The 17,007-nt window shown below is 47.7% G+C and overlaps 1 protein-coding gene across 1 annotated transcript in view; it reads right to left on the reverse strand.

Moving 5' to 3' along the window:
• Positions 1-4,806: 4,806 nt before the first annotated feature.
• The window catches only part of LOC124010710 (fibronectin type III domain-containing protein 3B-like), a 187,474-nt gene continuing 175,273 nt past the window's right edge, over positions 4,807-17,007 (reverse strand). The window contains 3 exon segments of the mRNA XM_046323359.1: positions 4,807-6,705; positions 11,099-11,226; positions 16,383-16,549. Coding sequence (XP_046179315.1) covers positions 6,394-6,705; positions 11,099-11,226; positions 16,383-16,549 — 607 coding nt within the window. The 3' untranslated portion in view covers positions 4,807-6,393.

Raw genomic sequence — 17,007 nt, forward strand, 5'->3', positions numbered from 1 at the left:
GCTGGGAAAAGTATTCCTCATCATCCTCATCCTCATCCTCATCGGTCTGACTGACATCCCGATTTGATTGTTGTAGTCTTTTTGACCTTTTTTTCAGTGTGAAATCAGCGTGTTAAGACTCAATAAAGGGGTAGTATATTTAACAACGGAACATTTAATACATTTTGCTTTTCCCAAAAAAGAAACATTAAAAATAGTAAAAATATGAACGAAGCGTCTTTCCTTTTTGAGAGGATAACAATGTGACAGGAATAATAATGATGTGTGGTCACAGAGGGAACATCAAGGAACCCTTTAGAGCGAGGATAACGTTAAAAGGAACGTGTGTGTGTGTGTGTGTGCGTGTCACACACACATGCAAAGTAAAATGGCATGACACAAGCCTCGATTTTGGCAGAAATAATCCAAACAGATATGACATCAAACATGTCCTAACCTATAACATTAGGCAGTATAAACGACAAATTAAGGCAACTATTGTTCTGACTCCCCGAGACACCACACACCTTCCCACTGAGGGGCACTGTACAGTGTCCCAAGACTGTGTTAGCCCCTGGAACTGAAGCCTAGGAGCTAACCTGAGTCTTCAAGTCTCGTCATACTGTCTGAATAATGGAAACTCTTACAGAATCCCGGCTCAAACGGTAGAATTAAAGTCAGTCCCGCCACCCTCTGCCGTCCTCTTCAAGCACTGGTTACAGTAACTGGTAAAGAGTACCTTCATACCTTATTTAACCTTCAGTGTACCTTCATAAACTCTACGGGAAAAAAGCTGCTACCTAGAGCATTTAAGAGTTCTTCGACTGTCCCCCATTGGAGGGTTCTACGTGGAACCCAAAAGGGTTCTCCTATGGGAACAGCCGAAGAAACCGTTTGGAACCCTTTTCTCTAAGAGTGTACATTATTTAACCACCAGTGCCCCCTCAGAGTTGTACGGTACGTCGTGCTTCTGCTTAAATCCCAATACAGACGCCAACATAACCTTAATATCAGAAAAGGTAACGTTTCTGAAGAGACTTTTGTGTGTTTTCTCCAGCTGTCTAAAATCTTTACCAATATAACCTGGCTAACGGTTTGCTACATCTCTTAATACACACAGAAAACCACACAGGCTGGTCATAACCGTGAAATCATGACACCCATAACAATTCTAAAGCCACCATTATTGGTGTTATGACGTGACGGTCACGTGGTTATGGATAAGAGCCAGTTCTGTGTGTCAGAGACGAGATGACAAGGACAGACATTTGGTTACCATGTTAAAAACGGCACTGACACCGACATACAGAATAATGAAACAACTACAGGTTTTCCCAACAACTGTAAGAGAATACATGAGATATGTAATTGGCTACTGAGAGTACGAAATGCTGGCCTTAAATCAAACATCTAAAATAACATCCAACAAAAACAGAAAAATGATCATAATAACAATATAACATGCTACGAGAGAAAAAACAAATTAGTACATTTGTAACTACACTTACATTTGTCTCTTAATTTTTTATTTTTTAAACAATAAATAACTGACAAGATTGCACTGTAATTGGCTTGTAAAGTACTGTATGCAAATATTCTATCGTATATAAATAAAGGTATAGAACCAATAGAGAAATTGTAGCGTAACTTTCCCATCGACTTTGGCAAAGGTGTTGGAGCAGTTAAAGGCTCTGCGAACTGACGAGTAGGAGCGAAGCACAGCTTAGAGAGAGAGAGAGAGAGAGAGGGGGAGAGAGAGAGAGAGGGGGAGAGAGAGAGAGAGAGAGAGAGAGAGAGAGAGAGGGATGATAACAGTAGGAGTGAAGCACAGCTTGGAGAGAGAGAGAGAGTGGGATGATAACAGTAGGAGTGAAGCACAGCTTGGAGAGAGAGAGAGAGAGAGAGAGAGGGATGATAACAGTAGGAGTGAAGCACAGTTTAGAGAGAGAGAGAGGGATGATAACAGTAGGAGTGAAGCACAGCTTAGAGAGAGAGAGAGAGAGGGATGATAACAGTAGGAGTGAAGCACAGCTTGGAGAGAGAGAGAGAGAGAGAGAGAGAGAGAGAGAGAGAGAGAGAGAGAGAGAGAGAGAGAGAGAGAGGGATGAGAGAGTAGGGATGAAGCACAGTAGGAGTGAAGCACAGAGAGAGAGAGAGAGAGAGAGAGAGAGAGAGAGAGAGAGAGAGAGAGAGAGAGAGAGAGAGAGAGAGAGTGGGATGATAACAGTAGGAGTGAAGCACAGCTTGGAGAGAGAGAGAGAGAGAGAGAGAGAGAGAGAGAGAGAGAGAGAGAGAGAGTGGGATGATAACAGTAGGAGTGAAGCACAGCAGCTTGGAGAGAGAGAGAGAGAGAGAGAGAGAGAGAGAGAGAGAGAGAGAGAGAGAGAGTGGGATGATAACAGTAGGAGTGAAGCACAGCTTGGAGAGAGAGGGATGATAACAGTAGGAGTGAAGCACAGCTTAGAGAGAGAGAGAGAGAGAGAGAGAGAGAGAGAGAGAGAGAGAGAGAGAGAGAGAGAGAGAGAGAGAGAGAGAGAGAGAGAGAGAGTGGGATGATAACAGTAGGAGTGAAGCACAGCTTGGAGAGAGAGAGAGAGAGAGAGAGAGAGAGAGAGAGAGAGAGAGAGAGAGAGAGAGAGAGAGAGAGAGAGAGAGAGAGTGGGATGATAACAGTAGGAGTGAAGCACAGCTTGAGAGAGAGAGAGAGAGAGAGAGAGAGAGAGAGAGAGAGAGAGAGAGAGAGAGAGAGAGAGGGATGATAACAGTAGGAGTGAAGCACAGTTTAGAGAGAGAGAGAGAGAGAGAGGGATGATAACAGTAGGAGTGAAGCACAGCTTAGAGAGAGAGAGAGAGAGAGAGAGAGAGAGAGAGAGAGAGAGAGAGAGAGAGAGAGAGAGAGAGAGAGTGGGATGATAACAGTAGGAGTGAAGCACAGCTTGGAGAGAGAGAGAGAGAGGGATGATAACAGTAGGAGTGAAGCACAGCTTAGAGAGAGAGAGAGAGAGAGGGATGATAACAGTAGGAGTGAAGCACAGCTTGGAGAGAGAGAGAGAGAGAGAGAGAGAGAGAGAGAGAGAGAGAGAGAGAGAGAGAGAGAGAGAGAGTGGGATGATAACAGTAGGAGTGAAGCACAGCTTGAGAGAGAGAGAGAGAGAGAGAGAGAGAGAGAGAGAGAGAGAGAGAGAGAGAGTGGGATGATAACAGTAGGAGTGAAGCACAGCTTGGAGAGGGAGAGAGAGAGGGATGATAACAGTAGGAGTGAAGCACAGTTTAGAGAGAGAGAGAGAGAGGGATGATAACAGTAGGCTTGAAGCACAGAGAGAGAGAGAGAGAGAGAGAGAGAGAGAGAGAGAGAGAGAGAGAGAGAGAGAGAGAGAGAGAGGAGAGAGTGGGATGATAACAGTAGGAGTGAAGCACAGCTTGGAGAGAGAGAGAGAGAGAGAGAGAGAGAGAGAGAGAGAGAGAGAGAGAGAGAGTGGGATGATAACAGTAGGAGTGAAGCACAGCTTGGAGAGGGAGAGAGAGAGGGATGATAACAGTAGGAGTGAAGCACAGTTTAGAGAGAGAGAGAGAGAGGGATGATAACAGTAGGAGTGAAGCACAGCTGAGAGAGAGAGAGAGAGAGAGAGAGAGAGAGAGAGAGAGAGAGAGAGAGAGAGAGAGAGGGAGAGAGAGAGAGAGAGGGATGATAACAGTAGGAGTGAAGCACAGTTTAGAGAGAGAGAGAGAGAGAGAGTGGGATGATAACAGTAGGAGTGAAGCACAGCTTAGAGAGAGAGAGAGAGAGGGATGATAACAGTAGGAGTGAAGCACAGCTTGGAGAGGGAGAGAGAGAGGGATGATAACAGTAGGAGTGAAGCACAGTTTAGAGAGAGAGAGAGAGAGAGAGAGAGAGGGATGATAACAGTAGGAGTGAAGCACAGTTTAGAGAGAGAGAGAGAGAGAGAGAGAGAGAGAGAGAGAGGGATGATAACAGTAGGAGTGAAGCACAGCTTGGAGAGAGAGAGAGAGAGAGAGGGGGAGAGAGAGAGAGAGGGATGATAACAGTAGGAGTGAAGCACAGCTTAGAGAGAGAGAGAGAGAGAGAGAGAGAGAGAGAGTGGGATGATAACAGTAGGAGTTAAGCACAGCTTAGAGAGAGAGAGAGAGAGAGAGAGAGAGAGAGAGTGGGATGATAACAGTAGGAGTGAAGCACAGCTTGCAGAGAGAGAGAGAGAGAGAGGGGGAGAGAGGGATGATAACAGTAGGAGTGAAGCACAGCTGAGAGAGAGAGAGAGAGAGAGAGAGAGAGAGAGAGAGAGAGAGAGAGAGAGAGAGAGAGAGAGAGAGAGAGAGAGTGGGATGATAACAGTAGGAGTGAAGCACAGCTGAGAGAGAGAGAGAGAGAGAGAGAGAGAGAGAGAGAGAGAGAGAGAGAGAGAGAGAGAGAGAGAGAGAGAGAGAGAGGGATGATAACAGTAGGAGTGAAGCACAGTTTAGAGAGAGAGAGAGAGAGTGGGATGATAACAGTAGGAGTGAAGCACAGCTTAGAGAGAGAGAGAGAGAGAGAGGGAGAGAGAGAGAGAGAGAGAGAGAGAGAGAGGGATGATAACAGTAGGAGTGAAGCACAGCTTAGAGAGAGAGAGTGGGATGATAACAGTAGGAGTAAAGCACAGCTTAGAGAGAGAGAGAGAGAGTGGGATGATAACAGTAGGAGTGAAGCACAGCTTAGAGAGAGAGAGAGAGAGGGATGATAACAGTAGGAGTGAAGCACAGCTTAGAGAGAGAGAGAGAGAGAGAGAGAGAGAGTGGGATGATAACAGTAGGAGTGAAGCACAGCTTAGAGAGAGAGAGGGATGATAACAGCATTAATTAGAGAGACGGAGGGAGAGGGAGGGAGGTTAGGAATGAGGAGGGGAGGGAGACGTACTGAGAATGGCAGAGGGAGAGAAAAAGAGAGAGGGGGCAGAGAAAAAAGAAGGGTATGAATAGGTATGAGGGTTGAGTGGGGGCAGGGGGCGGATAAAAGGTTACTTCAGTAACCTCTACATTCGACAGCGGGGACTGGCTACTGAACTGACCTCAGATCTGCAGGTGAGCACCTAGAATACATATTATAATTCACTAAACCACTCCCAGTGGAATATACCAGGTTATCCCTAGACCAGGGGTGTCAGGTCCAGTTCTCACAGGTCAAAGTGTCATCATGTTTTTATCAACCTCAAACTAAATTGATCAACTGTTGTTGCTGATTGGCTAGATATGGCCAGGTGTGTGGCCCTCTAGGAGCCTGGTTTTACACCCTTGCCCTAAACTGATCTAAAGTCAGCTTTGCATTTCCCACTCCTAAGGGTTTAGGTTAGCTTCAGGGGAGAGGAAGCTGGTCCTAGATCTGTGGTTAAAAGGCAACATCTACCTGGATCCCTCCTCTTTCTCTCTGTCAATCAGACCTCTACACTTCTTATATTACATCATAGCATCGCCCCCTACAAATATAGATAGGTAGATCTATCTTAGATATATTTGATATAGATTGTATATATTAGGTAACTAAATCCATTCTTTCTCAGATATAACGAAACAGGATAGCAGCATTTTTTAACAATGGCATCGCTTTGGTAGCTGAATAAAGAACACAGAAGAGAAGGCATCTGAGTGAGTGTGTGTGTTTCTGTCTCTCTGTGCATGTGTGTGTGTGTGCATGTGTGTGTGTGTGTGTTTGTTACGCTGTGCATCTGCATGTGTTTCTGTGTGTCTGTGTCTATGTGTCTGTGTGCATCTGTGCATCAAGATTGCATGATTTGGCCTATAATAGACAAGGTAACAGATAGTGATGAATACATGGCTAAAGTTTGAGAACTACATTTCAAAATGGCACAACGGAAAAAAAACTACAAAAGACTGCAGCGAACAGCGCAAATAGGACACAGACACAGTAAAGTAAGGAATTGAAAGGAAAGAAATATAAAGAAAAGCACACTTTGTCTATTAGGTTTAAAAAGATACAAAATAATGTCATGCGGGTCATTGAGGAGCTTGCTGGGCTCCTGGCTGGCTAATGCTTGGTTATCAGTTTGTTTGTTCTGGCCACGAACAGCTTCCCTCCAAAATACATCCATTACATAAGATAGAGAGACCAAAATAACAATGACAAGAGAAACAGAGAGAGCGAGCGAGAGAGAGAGGGAAAGAGAGAGAGGAGAGAGGGGAGAGAGAAAAGGAAAGAGATACGTGGACTACAATGTCGCGGTAGAATAACTGAAGTACAGCTCAGGTCTGTTTCGTTTGAAGTCTGTTTCCTCTCTCGGTTTTTTTCTCTTTCTATCCTGCACTTGATTCTCTAGTGTTTGTTTTCTTTCCTTTCTTTAGTAGATGCTAGTTTTCTTTCGCTATCGTTTTGTTTTCTCTTTTCTATCCTGTTGCCGATTCATTCCCTCACTTCATGAAGAAGTATTGTAGCAGACAGGCCATGAGGATGGAGACACCGGCGAACACACACACCACGACCGCCGCAAAGCGCTCATCGCTGGATATTATCCCCGCCCCTTTCACCGTCTCCACGGCGCTGGTCTCCCCCAGGCACTGTTGCTCCTGACGACGCAGGGTGAATGGGGAGGAGGGGCTTAGAGGGCCACAGAGTTCCTGGTTGGTATCCTGGCAACGGCGGCAGGCGCATACACGGAAACGGTAGTCGGTGTTGCCTTGGAGTCCGGTGATTTGGAAGGCACTCTCTTCTCCCTTAAACACCTGGAGAGAGAGAGAGAGAGAGAGAGAGAGAGAGAGAGAGAGAGAGAGAGAGAGAGAGAGAGAGAGAGAGAGAGAGAGAGAGAGAGAGAGAGAAAGAACGTTGATTTAGAAAGTACATTGTGACCTCATCAACAACAACAAATTGATTCAGACCAAACAGGTTAATGCTCAGTGTGTGTGTGTGTGTGTGTGTGTGTGTGTGTGTGTGTGTGTGTGTGTGTGTGTGTGTGTGTGTGTGTGTGTGTGTGTGTGTGTGTGTGTGTGTGTGTGTGTGTGTGTGTGTGTGTGTGTGTGTTAGTATTGGCTCTTAACAGTCCCCCTGCTGCTCTTCTACATTAGTGAAATCCAATGAGTGCATGAAAGAGGCTATAGAAGCTGTTATCTGGTTAACATTATCAACGCTGCCTCTGTACAGAAGGGATTTAACTACCTCAAGAACCACTTAGGACACACACACACGTCTTCTGCCTCCAACTGCTCGCTAGATCAATAAGTTCAAAACTTAACCGGAGATAAGGACCACAAAACTCTTCACGAACACATCAGATATGTGTGTGTCTGCGTGTGTCTTTTCAATACTCATTCACCTGAAGAGCTGTTCGACTGCCAAAAGGGCAAGTGTGATTGTGTGTGTGTGTGTGTTCTTTTAACGCAACGTAACGTAAACAACACTGCTAGCTAGCCAGCTAGCCCCCGAATAGCAGCACTGTAGAAACTATTACTCTAAACGGAATGACTTGATTAGTGTAGTGTCAACAACGCACCCACTGCCAGCTAGCCTACTTCAGCAGTACTGTATCATTTTAATCATTTTAGTCAACAAGATTCTTGCTACGTAAGCTTAACTTTCTGAACATTCGAGACGTGTAGTCCACTTGTCATTCCAATCTCCTTTGCATTAGCGTAGCCTCTTCTGTAGCCTCTTCTGTTCTCTCCTCTCTGCACAGACCATACAAACGCTCCACACCGCGTGGCCGCGGCCACCCTAATCTGGTGGTCCCAGCGCGCACGACCCACGTGGAGTTCCAGGTCTCCGGTAGCCTCTGGAACTGCCGATCTGCGGCCAACAAGGCAGAGTTCATCTCAGCCTATGCTTCCCTCCAGTCCCTCGACTTCTTGGCACTGACGGAAACATGGATCACCACAGACAACACTGCTACTCCTACTGCTCTCTCTTCGTCCGCCCACGTGTTCTCGCACACCCCGAGAGCTTCTGGTCAGCGGGGTGGTGGCGCCGGGATCCTCATCTCTCCCAAGTGGTCATTCTCTCTATCTCCCCTTACCCATCTGTCTATCGCCTCCTTTGAATTCCATGCTGTCACAGTTACCAGCCCTTTCAAGCTTAACATCCTTATCATTTATCGCCCTCCAGGTTCCCTCGGAGAGTTCATCAATGAGCTTGATGCCTTGATAAGCTCCTTTCCTGAGGACGGCTCACCTCTCACAGTTCTGGGCGACTTTAACCTCCCCACGTCTACCTTTGACTCATTCCTTCTCTGCCTCCTTCTTTCCACTCCTCTCCTCTTTTGACCTCACCCTCTCACCTTCCCCCCCCTACTCACAAGGCAGGCAATACGCTCGACCTCATCTTTACTAGATGCTGTTCTTCCACTAACCTCATTGCAACTCCCCTCCAAGTCTCCGACCACTACCTTGTATCCTTTTCCCTCTCGCTCTCATCCAACACCTCCCACACTGCCCTTACTCGGATGGTATCGCGCCGTCCCAACCTTCGCTCTCTCTCCCCCGCTACTCTCTCCTCTTCCATCCTATCATCTCTTCCCTCTGCTCAAACCTTCTCCAACCTATCTCCTGAATCTGTCTCCTCAACCCTCCTCTCCTCCCTCTCTGCATCCTTTGACTCTCTATGTCCCCTATCCTCCAGGCCGGCTCGGTCCTCCCCTCCCGCTCCGTGGCTCGATGACTCATTGCGAGCTCACAGAACAGGGCTCCGGGCAGCCGAGCGGAAATGGAGGAAAACTCGCCTCCCTGCGGACCTGGCATCCTTTCACTCCCTCCTCTCTACATTTTCCTCCTCTGTCTCTGCTGCTAAAGCCACTTTCTACCACTCTAAATTCCAAGCATCTGCCTCTAACCCTAGGAAGCTCTTTGCCACCTTCTCCTCCCTCCTGAATCCTCCTCCCCTCCCCCCTCCTCTCTCTCTGCAGATGACTTCGTCAACCATTTTGAAAAGAAGGTCGACGACATCCGATCCTCGTTTGCTAAGTCAAACGACACCGCTGGTTCTGCTCACACTGCCCTACCCTGTGCTCTGACCTCTTTCTCCCCTCTCTCTCCAGATGAAATCTCGCGTCTTGTGACGGCCGGCCGCCCAACAACCTGCCCGCTTGACCCTATCCCCTCCTCTCTTCTCCAGACCATTTCCGGAGACCTTCTCCCTTACCTCACCTCGCTCATCAACTCATCCCTGACCGCTGGCTACGTCCCTTCCGTCTTCAAGAGAGCGAGAGTTGCACCCCTTCTGAAAAAACCTACACTCGATCCCTCTGATGTCAACAATTACAGACCAGTATCCCTTCTTTCTTTTCTCTCCAAAACTCTTGAACGTGCCGTCCTTGGCCAGCTCTCCCGCTATCTCTCTCTGAATGACCTTCTTGATCCAAATCAGTCAGGTTTCAAGACTAGTCATTCAACTGAGACTGCTCTCCTCTGTATCACGGAGGCGCTCCGCACTGCTAAAGCTAACTCTCTCTCCTCTGCTCTCATCCTTCTAGATCTATCGGCTGCCTTCGATACTGTGAACCATCAGATCCTCCTCTCCACCCTCTCCGAGTTGGGCATCTCCGGCGCGGCCCACGCTTGGATTGCGTCCTACCTGACAGGTCGCTCCTACCAGGTGGCGTGGCGAGAATCTGTCTCCTCACTACGCGCTCTCACCACTGGTGTCCCCCAGGGCTCTGTTCTAGGCCCTCTCCTATTCTTGCTATACACCAAGTCACTTGGCTCTGTCATAACCTCACATAGTCTCTCCTATCATTGCTATGCAGACGACACACAATTCATCTTCTCCTTTCCCCCTTCTGATGACCAGGTGGCGAATCGCATCTCTGCATGTCTGGCAGACATATCAGTGTGGATGACGGATCACCACCTCAAGCTGAACCTCGGCAAGACGGAGCTGCTCTTCCTCCCGGGGAAGGACTGCCCGTTCCATGATCTCGCCATCACGGTTGACAACTCCATTGTGTCCTCCTCCCAAAGCGCTAAGAACCTTGGCGTGATCCTGGACAACACCCTGTCGTTCTCAACCAACATCAAGGCGGTGGCCCGTTCCTGTAGGTTCATGCTCTACAACATCCGCAGAGTACGACCCTGCCTCACACAGGAAGCGGCGCAGGTCCTAATCCAGGCACTTGTCATCTCCCGTCTGGATTACTGCAACTCGCTGTTGGCTGGGCTCCCTGCCTGTGCCATTAAACCCCTTCAACTCATCCAGAACGCCGCAGCCCGTCTGGTGTTCAACCTTCCCAAGTTCTCTCACGTCACCCCGCTCCTCCGTTCTCTCCACTGGCTTCCAGTTGAAGCTCGCATCCGCTACAAGACCATGGTGCTTGCCTACGGAGCTGTGAGGGGAACGGCACCTCAGTACCTTCAGGCTCTGATCAGGCCCTACACCCAAACAAGGGCACTGCGTTCATCCACCTCTGGCCTGCTCGCCTCCCTACCACTGAGGAAGTACAGCTCCCGCTCAGCCCAGTCAAAACTGTTCGCTGCTCTGGCCCCCAATGGTGGAACAAACTCCCTCACGACGCCAGGACAGCGGAGTCAATCACCACCTTCCGGAGACACCTGAAACCCCACCTCTTTAAGGAATACCTAGGATAGGATAAGTAATCCCTCTCACCCCCCCCTTTAAGATTTAGATGCACTATTGTAAAGTGACTGTTCCACTGGATGTCATAAGGTGAATGCACCAATTTGTAAGTCGCTCTGGATAAGAGCGTCTGCTAAATGACTTAAATGTAAATGTGTGTGTGTGTGTGTGTGTGTGTGTGTGTGTGTGTGTGTGTGTGTGTGTGTGTGTGTGTGTGTGTGTGTGTGTGTGTGTGTGTGTGTGTGTGTGTGTGTGTGTGTGTGTGTGTGTGTGTGTGTGTGTGTGTGTGTGTGTGTGTGTGTGTGATTGTGTGTGTGTGTATATTGACAACCATATTGAGTTTCCATAAAGTGCCATTGGCAGCAGACACTGTTAAATGTCAGTGGTCTCGGAACTGTAATAGTCATTAATACACTTCCTTCACTCTGCTGTCACCACATGAAAGGGTACATGGAAGACCAGGGAAACAGGATAGCTGGTCAGTTGCACAACTGAATGCATTCAACCCAAATGTTTCTATACAGCTATCCTCACATGAACTGTGTGTGTGTGTGTTACCTGTTTGTACTCTGACTCTCGTCCAACCAGCACCTGCAGGATGTAGTTGACACGGTCACCTCTCATTGGTGGGATGGTCTCCCAGGTGACCTCACACACATTCCCTTCCAGTTGGTGCACTCTGGGAGCTGTAGGTAGACAGGACACATTGTCACAAACAATGTCATAAACACATGGAAACCAGCTGATGACACCTTCATTTGAGGATGACTCATAAATTCAAAATAAAGAAACATCCTCTCACTGTCAACTGCGTTTATTTTCAGCAAACTCAACATGTGTAAATATTTGTATGAACAAAACAAGATTCAACAACTGAGACATAAACTGAACACCACCCCCGGGCTACTAACTTTAAACGCTGTGTCGTAGCGTTGTGGCGGCTTCCCTGTTCCATCTACTGCTGCCCCCTGGACATTGTGATCACTTGGCTACATAGCTGATGCCTGCTGGACTGTACATTAATCACGGTACTCCATTCTGTTTATTTATGTTTTATCTGTTGGCCGCAGCAGCGAACTCAGGCTCTGAGTGTAGTTAATCCGACCCATTATAACCAGCATGTCCAGAGACACAACCTCTCTTATCATCACCCAGTACCTGGGCTTATCTCCGCTGTACCTGCAACCCACCATACCCCTGTCTGCACATTATGCCCTGAATCTATTCTACCACGCCCAGAAATCTGCTCCTTTTATTCCTTGTCCCCAACGCTCTAGGCGACCAGTTTTGATAGCCTTTAGCCGCACCCTCATCCTACTCCTCCTCTGTTCCTCGGGTGATGTGGAGGTAAACCCAGGCCCCGCGTGTCCCCAGACACCCTCATTTGTTGACTTCTGTGATCGGAAAAGCCTTAGTTTCATTCATGTCAACATCAGAAGTCTCCTCCCTAAGTTTGTTTTACTCACTGCTTTAGCACACTCTGCCAACCCTGATGTCCTTGCCGTGTCTGAATCCTGGCTTAGGAAGGCCACCAAAAATTCGGAGATTTCCATACCCAACTATAACACTTTCGGTCAAGATAGAACTGCCAAAGGGGGAGGAGTTGCAATCTCCTGCAGAGATAGCCTGCAAAGTTATATCATACTTTCCAGGTCTATGCCCAAACAGTTCGAACTTCTAATTTAAAAAATGAATCTCCAGAAATAAGTCTCTCACTGTTGCCACCTGCTACTGACCCCCCTCAGCTCCCAGCTGTGCCCTGGACACCATCTGTGAATTGATCGCCCCCCATCTAGCTTCAGAGTTTGTACTGTTAGGTGACCTAAACTGGGATATGCTTAACACCCCGGCAGTCCTACAATCTAAGCTAGATGCCCTCAATCTCACACAAATCATCAAGGAACCCACCAGGTACAACCCTAAATCCATAAACATGGGCAGCCTAATAGACATTATCCTGACCAACGTGCCCTCCAAATACACCTCTGCTGTCTTCAATCAGGATCTCAGCGATCACTGCCTCATTGCCTGTATCTGCTACGGGTCCGCGGTCAAACAACCACCCCTCATCACTGTCAAAAGCTCCCTAAAACACTTCTGCGAACAGGCCTTTCTAATCGACCAGGCCCGGGTATCCTGGAAGGATATGGACCTCATCCCGTCAGTTGAGGATGCCTGGTCATTCTTTAAAAGTAACTTCCTCACCATCTTAGACAAGCATGCTCCGTTCAAAAAATGAAGAACTAAGAACAGATATAGCCCTAGGTTCACCCCAGACCTGACTGCCCTCGACCAGCACAAAAACATCCTGTGGCGGACTGCAATAGCATCGAATAGTCCCCGCGATATGCAACTGTTCAGGGAAGTCAGGAACCAATACACACAGTCAGTCAGGAAAGCAAAGGCCAGCTTTTTCAAGCAGAAATTTGCATCCTGTAGCTCTAACTCCAAAAAGTTCTGGGACACTGTAAAGTCCATGGAGAACAAGAGCACCTCTTCCCAGCTGCCCACTGCACTGAGGCTAGGTAACACGGTCACCACCGATAAATCCGTGATAATCGAAAACTTCAACAAGCATTTCTCAACGGCTGGCCATGCCTTCCTCCTGGCTACTCCAACCTCGGCCAACAGCTCCGCCCTCCCCGCAGCTACTCGCCCACGCCTCCCCAGCTTCTCCTTTACCCAAATCCAGAAAGCAGATGTTCTGAAAGAGCTGCAAAACCTGGACCCATACAAATCAGCTGGGCTTGACAATCTGGACCCTCTATCTCTGAAACTGTCCACCGCCATTGTCGCAACCCCTATTATCAGCCTGTTCAACCTCTCCTTCGTATCCCCAAGGATTGGAAAGCTGCCGCGGTCATCCCCCTCTTCAAAGGGGGAGACACCTTGGACACAAACTGTTACAGACCTATATCCATCATGCCCTGCCTAAGGTCTTCGAAAGCCAAGTCAACAAACAGATCACTGACCATCTCGAATCCCACCGTACCTTCTCCGCTATGCAATCTGGTTTCCGAGCCAGTCACGGGTGCACCTCAGCCACGCTCAAGGTACTAAACGATATCATAACCGTCATCGATAAAAGAGAGTACTGTGCAGCCGTCTTCATCAACCTGGCCAAGGCTTTCGACTCTGTCAATCACCATATTCTTATCGGCAGACTCAGTAGCCTCGGTTTTTCTAAAGACTGCCTTGCCTGGTTCACCAACTACTTTGCAGACAGAGTTCAGTGTGTCAAATCGGAGGGCATGTTGTCCGGTCCTCTGACAGTCACTATGGGGGTGCCACAGGGTTCAATTCTCGGGCCGACTCTTTTCTCTGTACATATCAATGATATTGCTCTTGCTGCGGGCGATTCCCTGATCCACCTCTACGCAGACGACACCATTCTGTATACTTCTGGCCCTTCTTTGGACACTGTGCTATCTAACCTCCAAACGAGCTTCAATGCCATACAACACTCCTTCCGTGGCCTCCAACTGCTCTTAAACGCTAGTAAAACCAAATGCATGCTTTTCAACCGTTCGCTGCCTGCACCCGCACGCCTGACTAGCATCACCACCCTGGATGGTTCCGACCTAGAATATGTGGACATCTATAAGTACCTAGGTGTCTGGCTAGACTGTAAACTCTCCTTCCAGACTCAAATCAAACATATCCAATCTAAAATCAAATCTAGAGTCGGCTTTCTATTCCGCAACAAAGCCTCCTTCACTCACGCCGCCAAACTTACCCTGGTAAAACTGACTATCCTACCGATCCTCGACTTCGGCGATGTCATCTACAAAATTGCTTCCAATACTCTACTCAGCAAACTGGATGCAGTTTATCACAGTGCCATCCGTTTTGTTACTAAAGCACCTTATACCACCCACCACTGCGACCTGTATGCTCTAGTTGGCTGGCCCTCGCTACATATTCGTCGCCAGACCCACTGGCTCCAGGTCATCTACAAGTCCATGCTAGGTAAAGCTCCGCCTTATCTCAGTTCACTGGTCACGATGGCAACACCCATCCCTGGCACGCGCTCCAGCAGGTGTATCTCACGGATCATCCCTAAAGCCAAAACCTAATTTGGCCGCCTTTCCTTCCAGTTCTCTGCTGCCTGCAACTGGAATGAATTGCAAAAATCTCTGAAGTTGGAGACTTTTATCTCCCTCACCAACTTTAAACATCTGCTATCTGAGCAGCTCACTGATCGCTGCAGCTGTACATAGTCCATCGGTATATAGCCCACCCAATCTACCTATCTCATCCCCATACTGTTTTTATTTTATTTACTTTTCTGCTCTTTTGCACACAAGTATCTCTACCCGCACATGTTCATCTGATCATTTATCACTCCAGTGTTAATCTGCTAAATTGTAATTATTCACTCCTATGGCCTATTTATTGCCTACCTCCTCATGCCTTTTGTGCACAATGTATATTGATTCTTTTTTTTCTACTGTTATTGACTTGTTTATTGTTCACTCCATGTGTAACTCTGTGTTGTTGTCTGTTCACACTGCTATGCTTTATCTTGGCCAGGTCGCAGTTGCAAATGAGAACTTGTTCTCAACTAGCATACCTGGTTAAATAAAGGTTCAATTAAATAAAAGTTCCACAGACATGTGACTAACAGAAATGGAATAATGTGTCCCTGAACAAAGGGGTGTCAAAATCATTGCAAAATCACTGCATTAAGTACTGCAGTGCATCTCCTCCTCATGGACTGCACCAGATTTGCCAGTTCTTGCTGTGAGATGTTACCCCACTCTTCCACCAAAGCACCTGCAATTCCCAGACATTTCTGGGGGGAATGGCCCTAGCCCTCACCCTCCGATCCAACAGGTCCCAGACCTGCTCAATGGGATTGAGATCCGGGGTCTTCGCTGGCCATGGCAGAACATTGACATTCCTGTCTTGTCCCTGGTGAGGCAAAACCGCGACTCGTCAGAGAAGAGCACTTTTTGCCAGTCTTGTCTGGTCAGGCGACGGTGGGTTTGTGCCCATAGGCGACATTGTTGCCGGTGATGTCTGGTGAGGACCTACCTTACAACAGGCCTACAAGCACTCAGTCCAGCCTCTCTCAGCATATTGCAGACAGTCTGAGCACTGATGGAGGTATTGTGCGTTCCTGGTGTAACTCGGGCAGCTGTTGTTGCCATCCTGTACCTGTCCCGCAGGTGTGATGTTCGGATGTACCAATCCTGTGCAGGTGTTGTTACACGGGGTCTGCCACTGCGAGGACGATCAGCTGTCCATCCTGTCTCCCTGTAGGGCTGTCTTAGGCGTCTCACAGTACGGACATTGCAATTTATTGCCCTGGCCACATCTGCAGTTCTCATGCCTCCTGGCAGCATGCCTAAGGCACGTTCAAGCAGATGAGCAAGAACCCTGGGCATATTTCTTTAGGTGTTTTTCAGAGTCAGTAGAAAGGCCTCTTTAGTGTCCTAAGTTTTCATAACCGTGACCTTAATTGCCTACCGTCTGTAAGCTGTTAGTGTCTTAACGATCGTTCCACGGGTGCATGTTCATTAATTGTTTATGGTTCATTGAACAAGCATGGGAAACAGTGTTTAAACCCTTTACAATGAAGATCTGTGAAGTTATTTGGATTTTTACAAATTATCTTTGAAAGACAGGGTCCTGAAAAAGGGATGTTTCTTTTTTTGCTGAATTTAGTAGTGGTTGCAACGGAATAAATGGAATGGTATCAAACCCATCACACATGGTTTCCATGTGGTTGATATATCAGTCCACTCACTCCATTCCAGCCATTATTATGAGCCTTCCTCCCCTCAGCAGCCTCCTGTGATGGAAACACACGCACCGTCAGACAGACACACACCCTTACCTTTGAGTGCAGAGGGTACAGTCTTGGTGGTAGAGAAGGTATGTATGTCTGAGAACGGTCCCTCCCCTGCATCACTACATGCATGGATCCTGAACCGGTAACTGGTGGACTCGGTCAGGCGCTGCACCTTGTAAGTATGACTGGGACCTCTGTAGATACACACAAACCTGGACAGAAAGACAAGATTGAGAGGTTAGGAGAGAGAGAGGAAGAGAAAGAAAGAGAGAGAGAGAAAGGGATCGATAGAGAGAGAGGAAGAGAAAGAAAGAGAGAGAGAAAGGGAGCGATAGAGAGAGAGGTAGAGAAAGAAAGAGAGAGAGAAAGGGAGTGATAGAGAGAGAGGAAGAGAAAGAAAGAGAGAGAGAAAGGGAGCGATAGAGAGAGAGGTAGAGAAAGAAAGAGAGAGAGAAAGGGAGCGATAGAGAGGTAGAGAAAGAAAGAGAGAGAGAAAGGGAGTGATAGAGAGAGAGGTAGAGAAAGAAAGAGAGAGAGAAAGGGAGTGATAGAGAGAGAGGTAGAGAAAGAAAGAGAGAGAGAAAGGGAGTGATAGAGAGAGAGGAAGAGAGAAAGAGAGAGAGAGAAAGGGAGTGATAAAGAGAGAGGTAGAGAAAGAAAGAGAGAGAGA

The sequence above is a fragment of the Oncorhynchus gorbuscha genome, linkage group LG23 (assembly GCF_021184085.1).
Source record: "Oncorhynchus gorbuscha isolate QuinsamMale2020 ecotype Even-year linkage group LG23, OgorEven_v1.0, whole genome shotgun sequence".
NCBI lineage: Eukaryota > Metazoa > Chordata > Actinopteri > Salmoniformes > Salmonidae > Oncorhynchus > Oncorhynchus gorbuscha.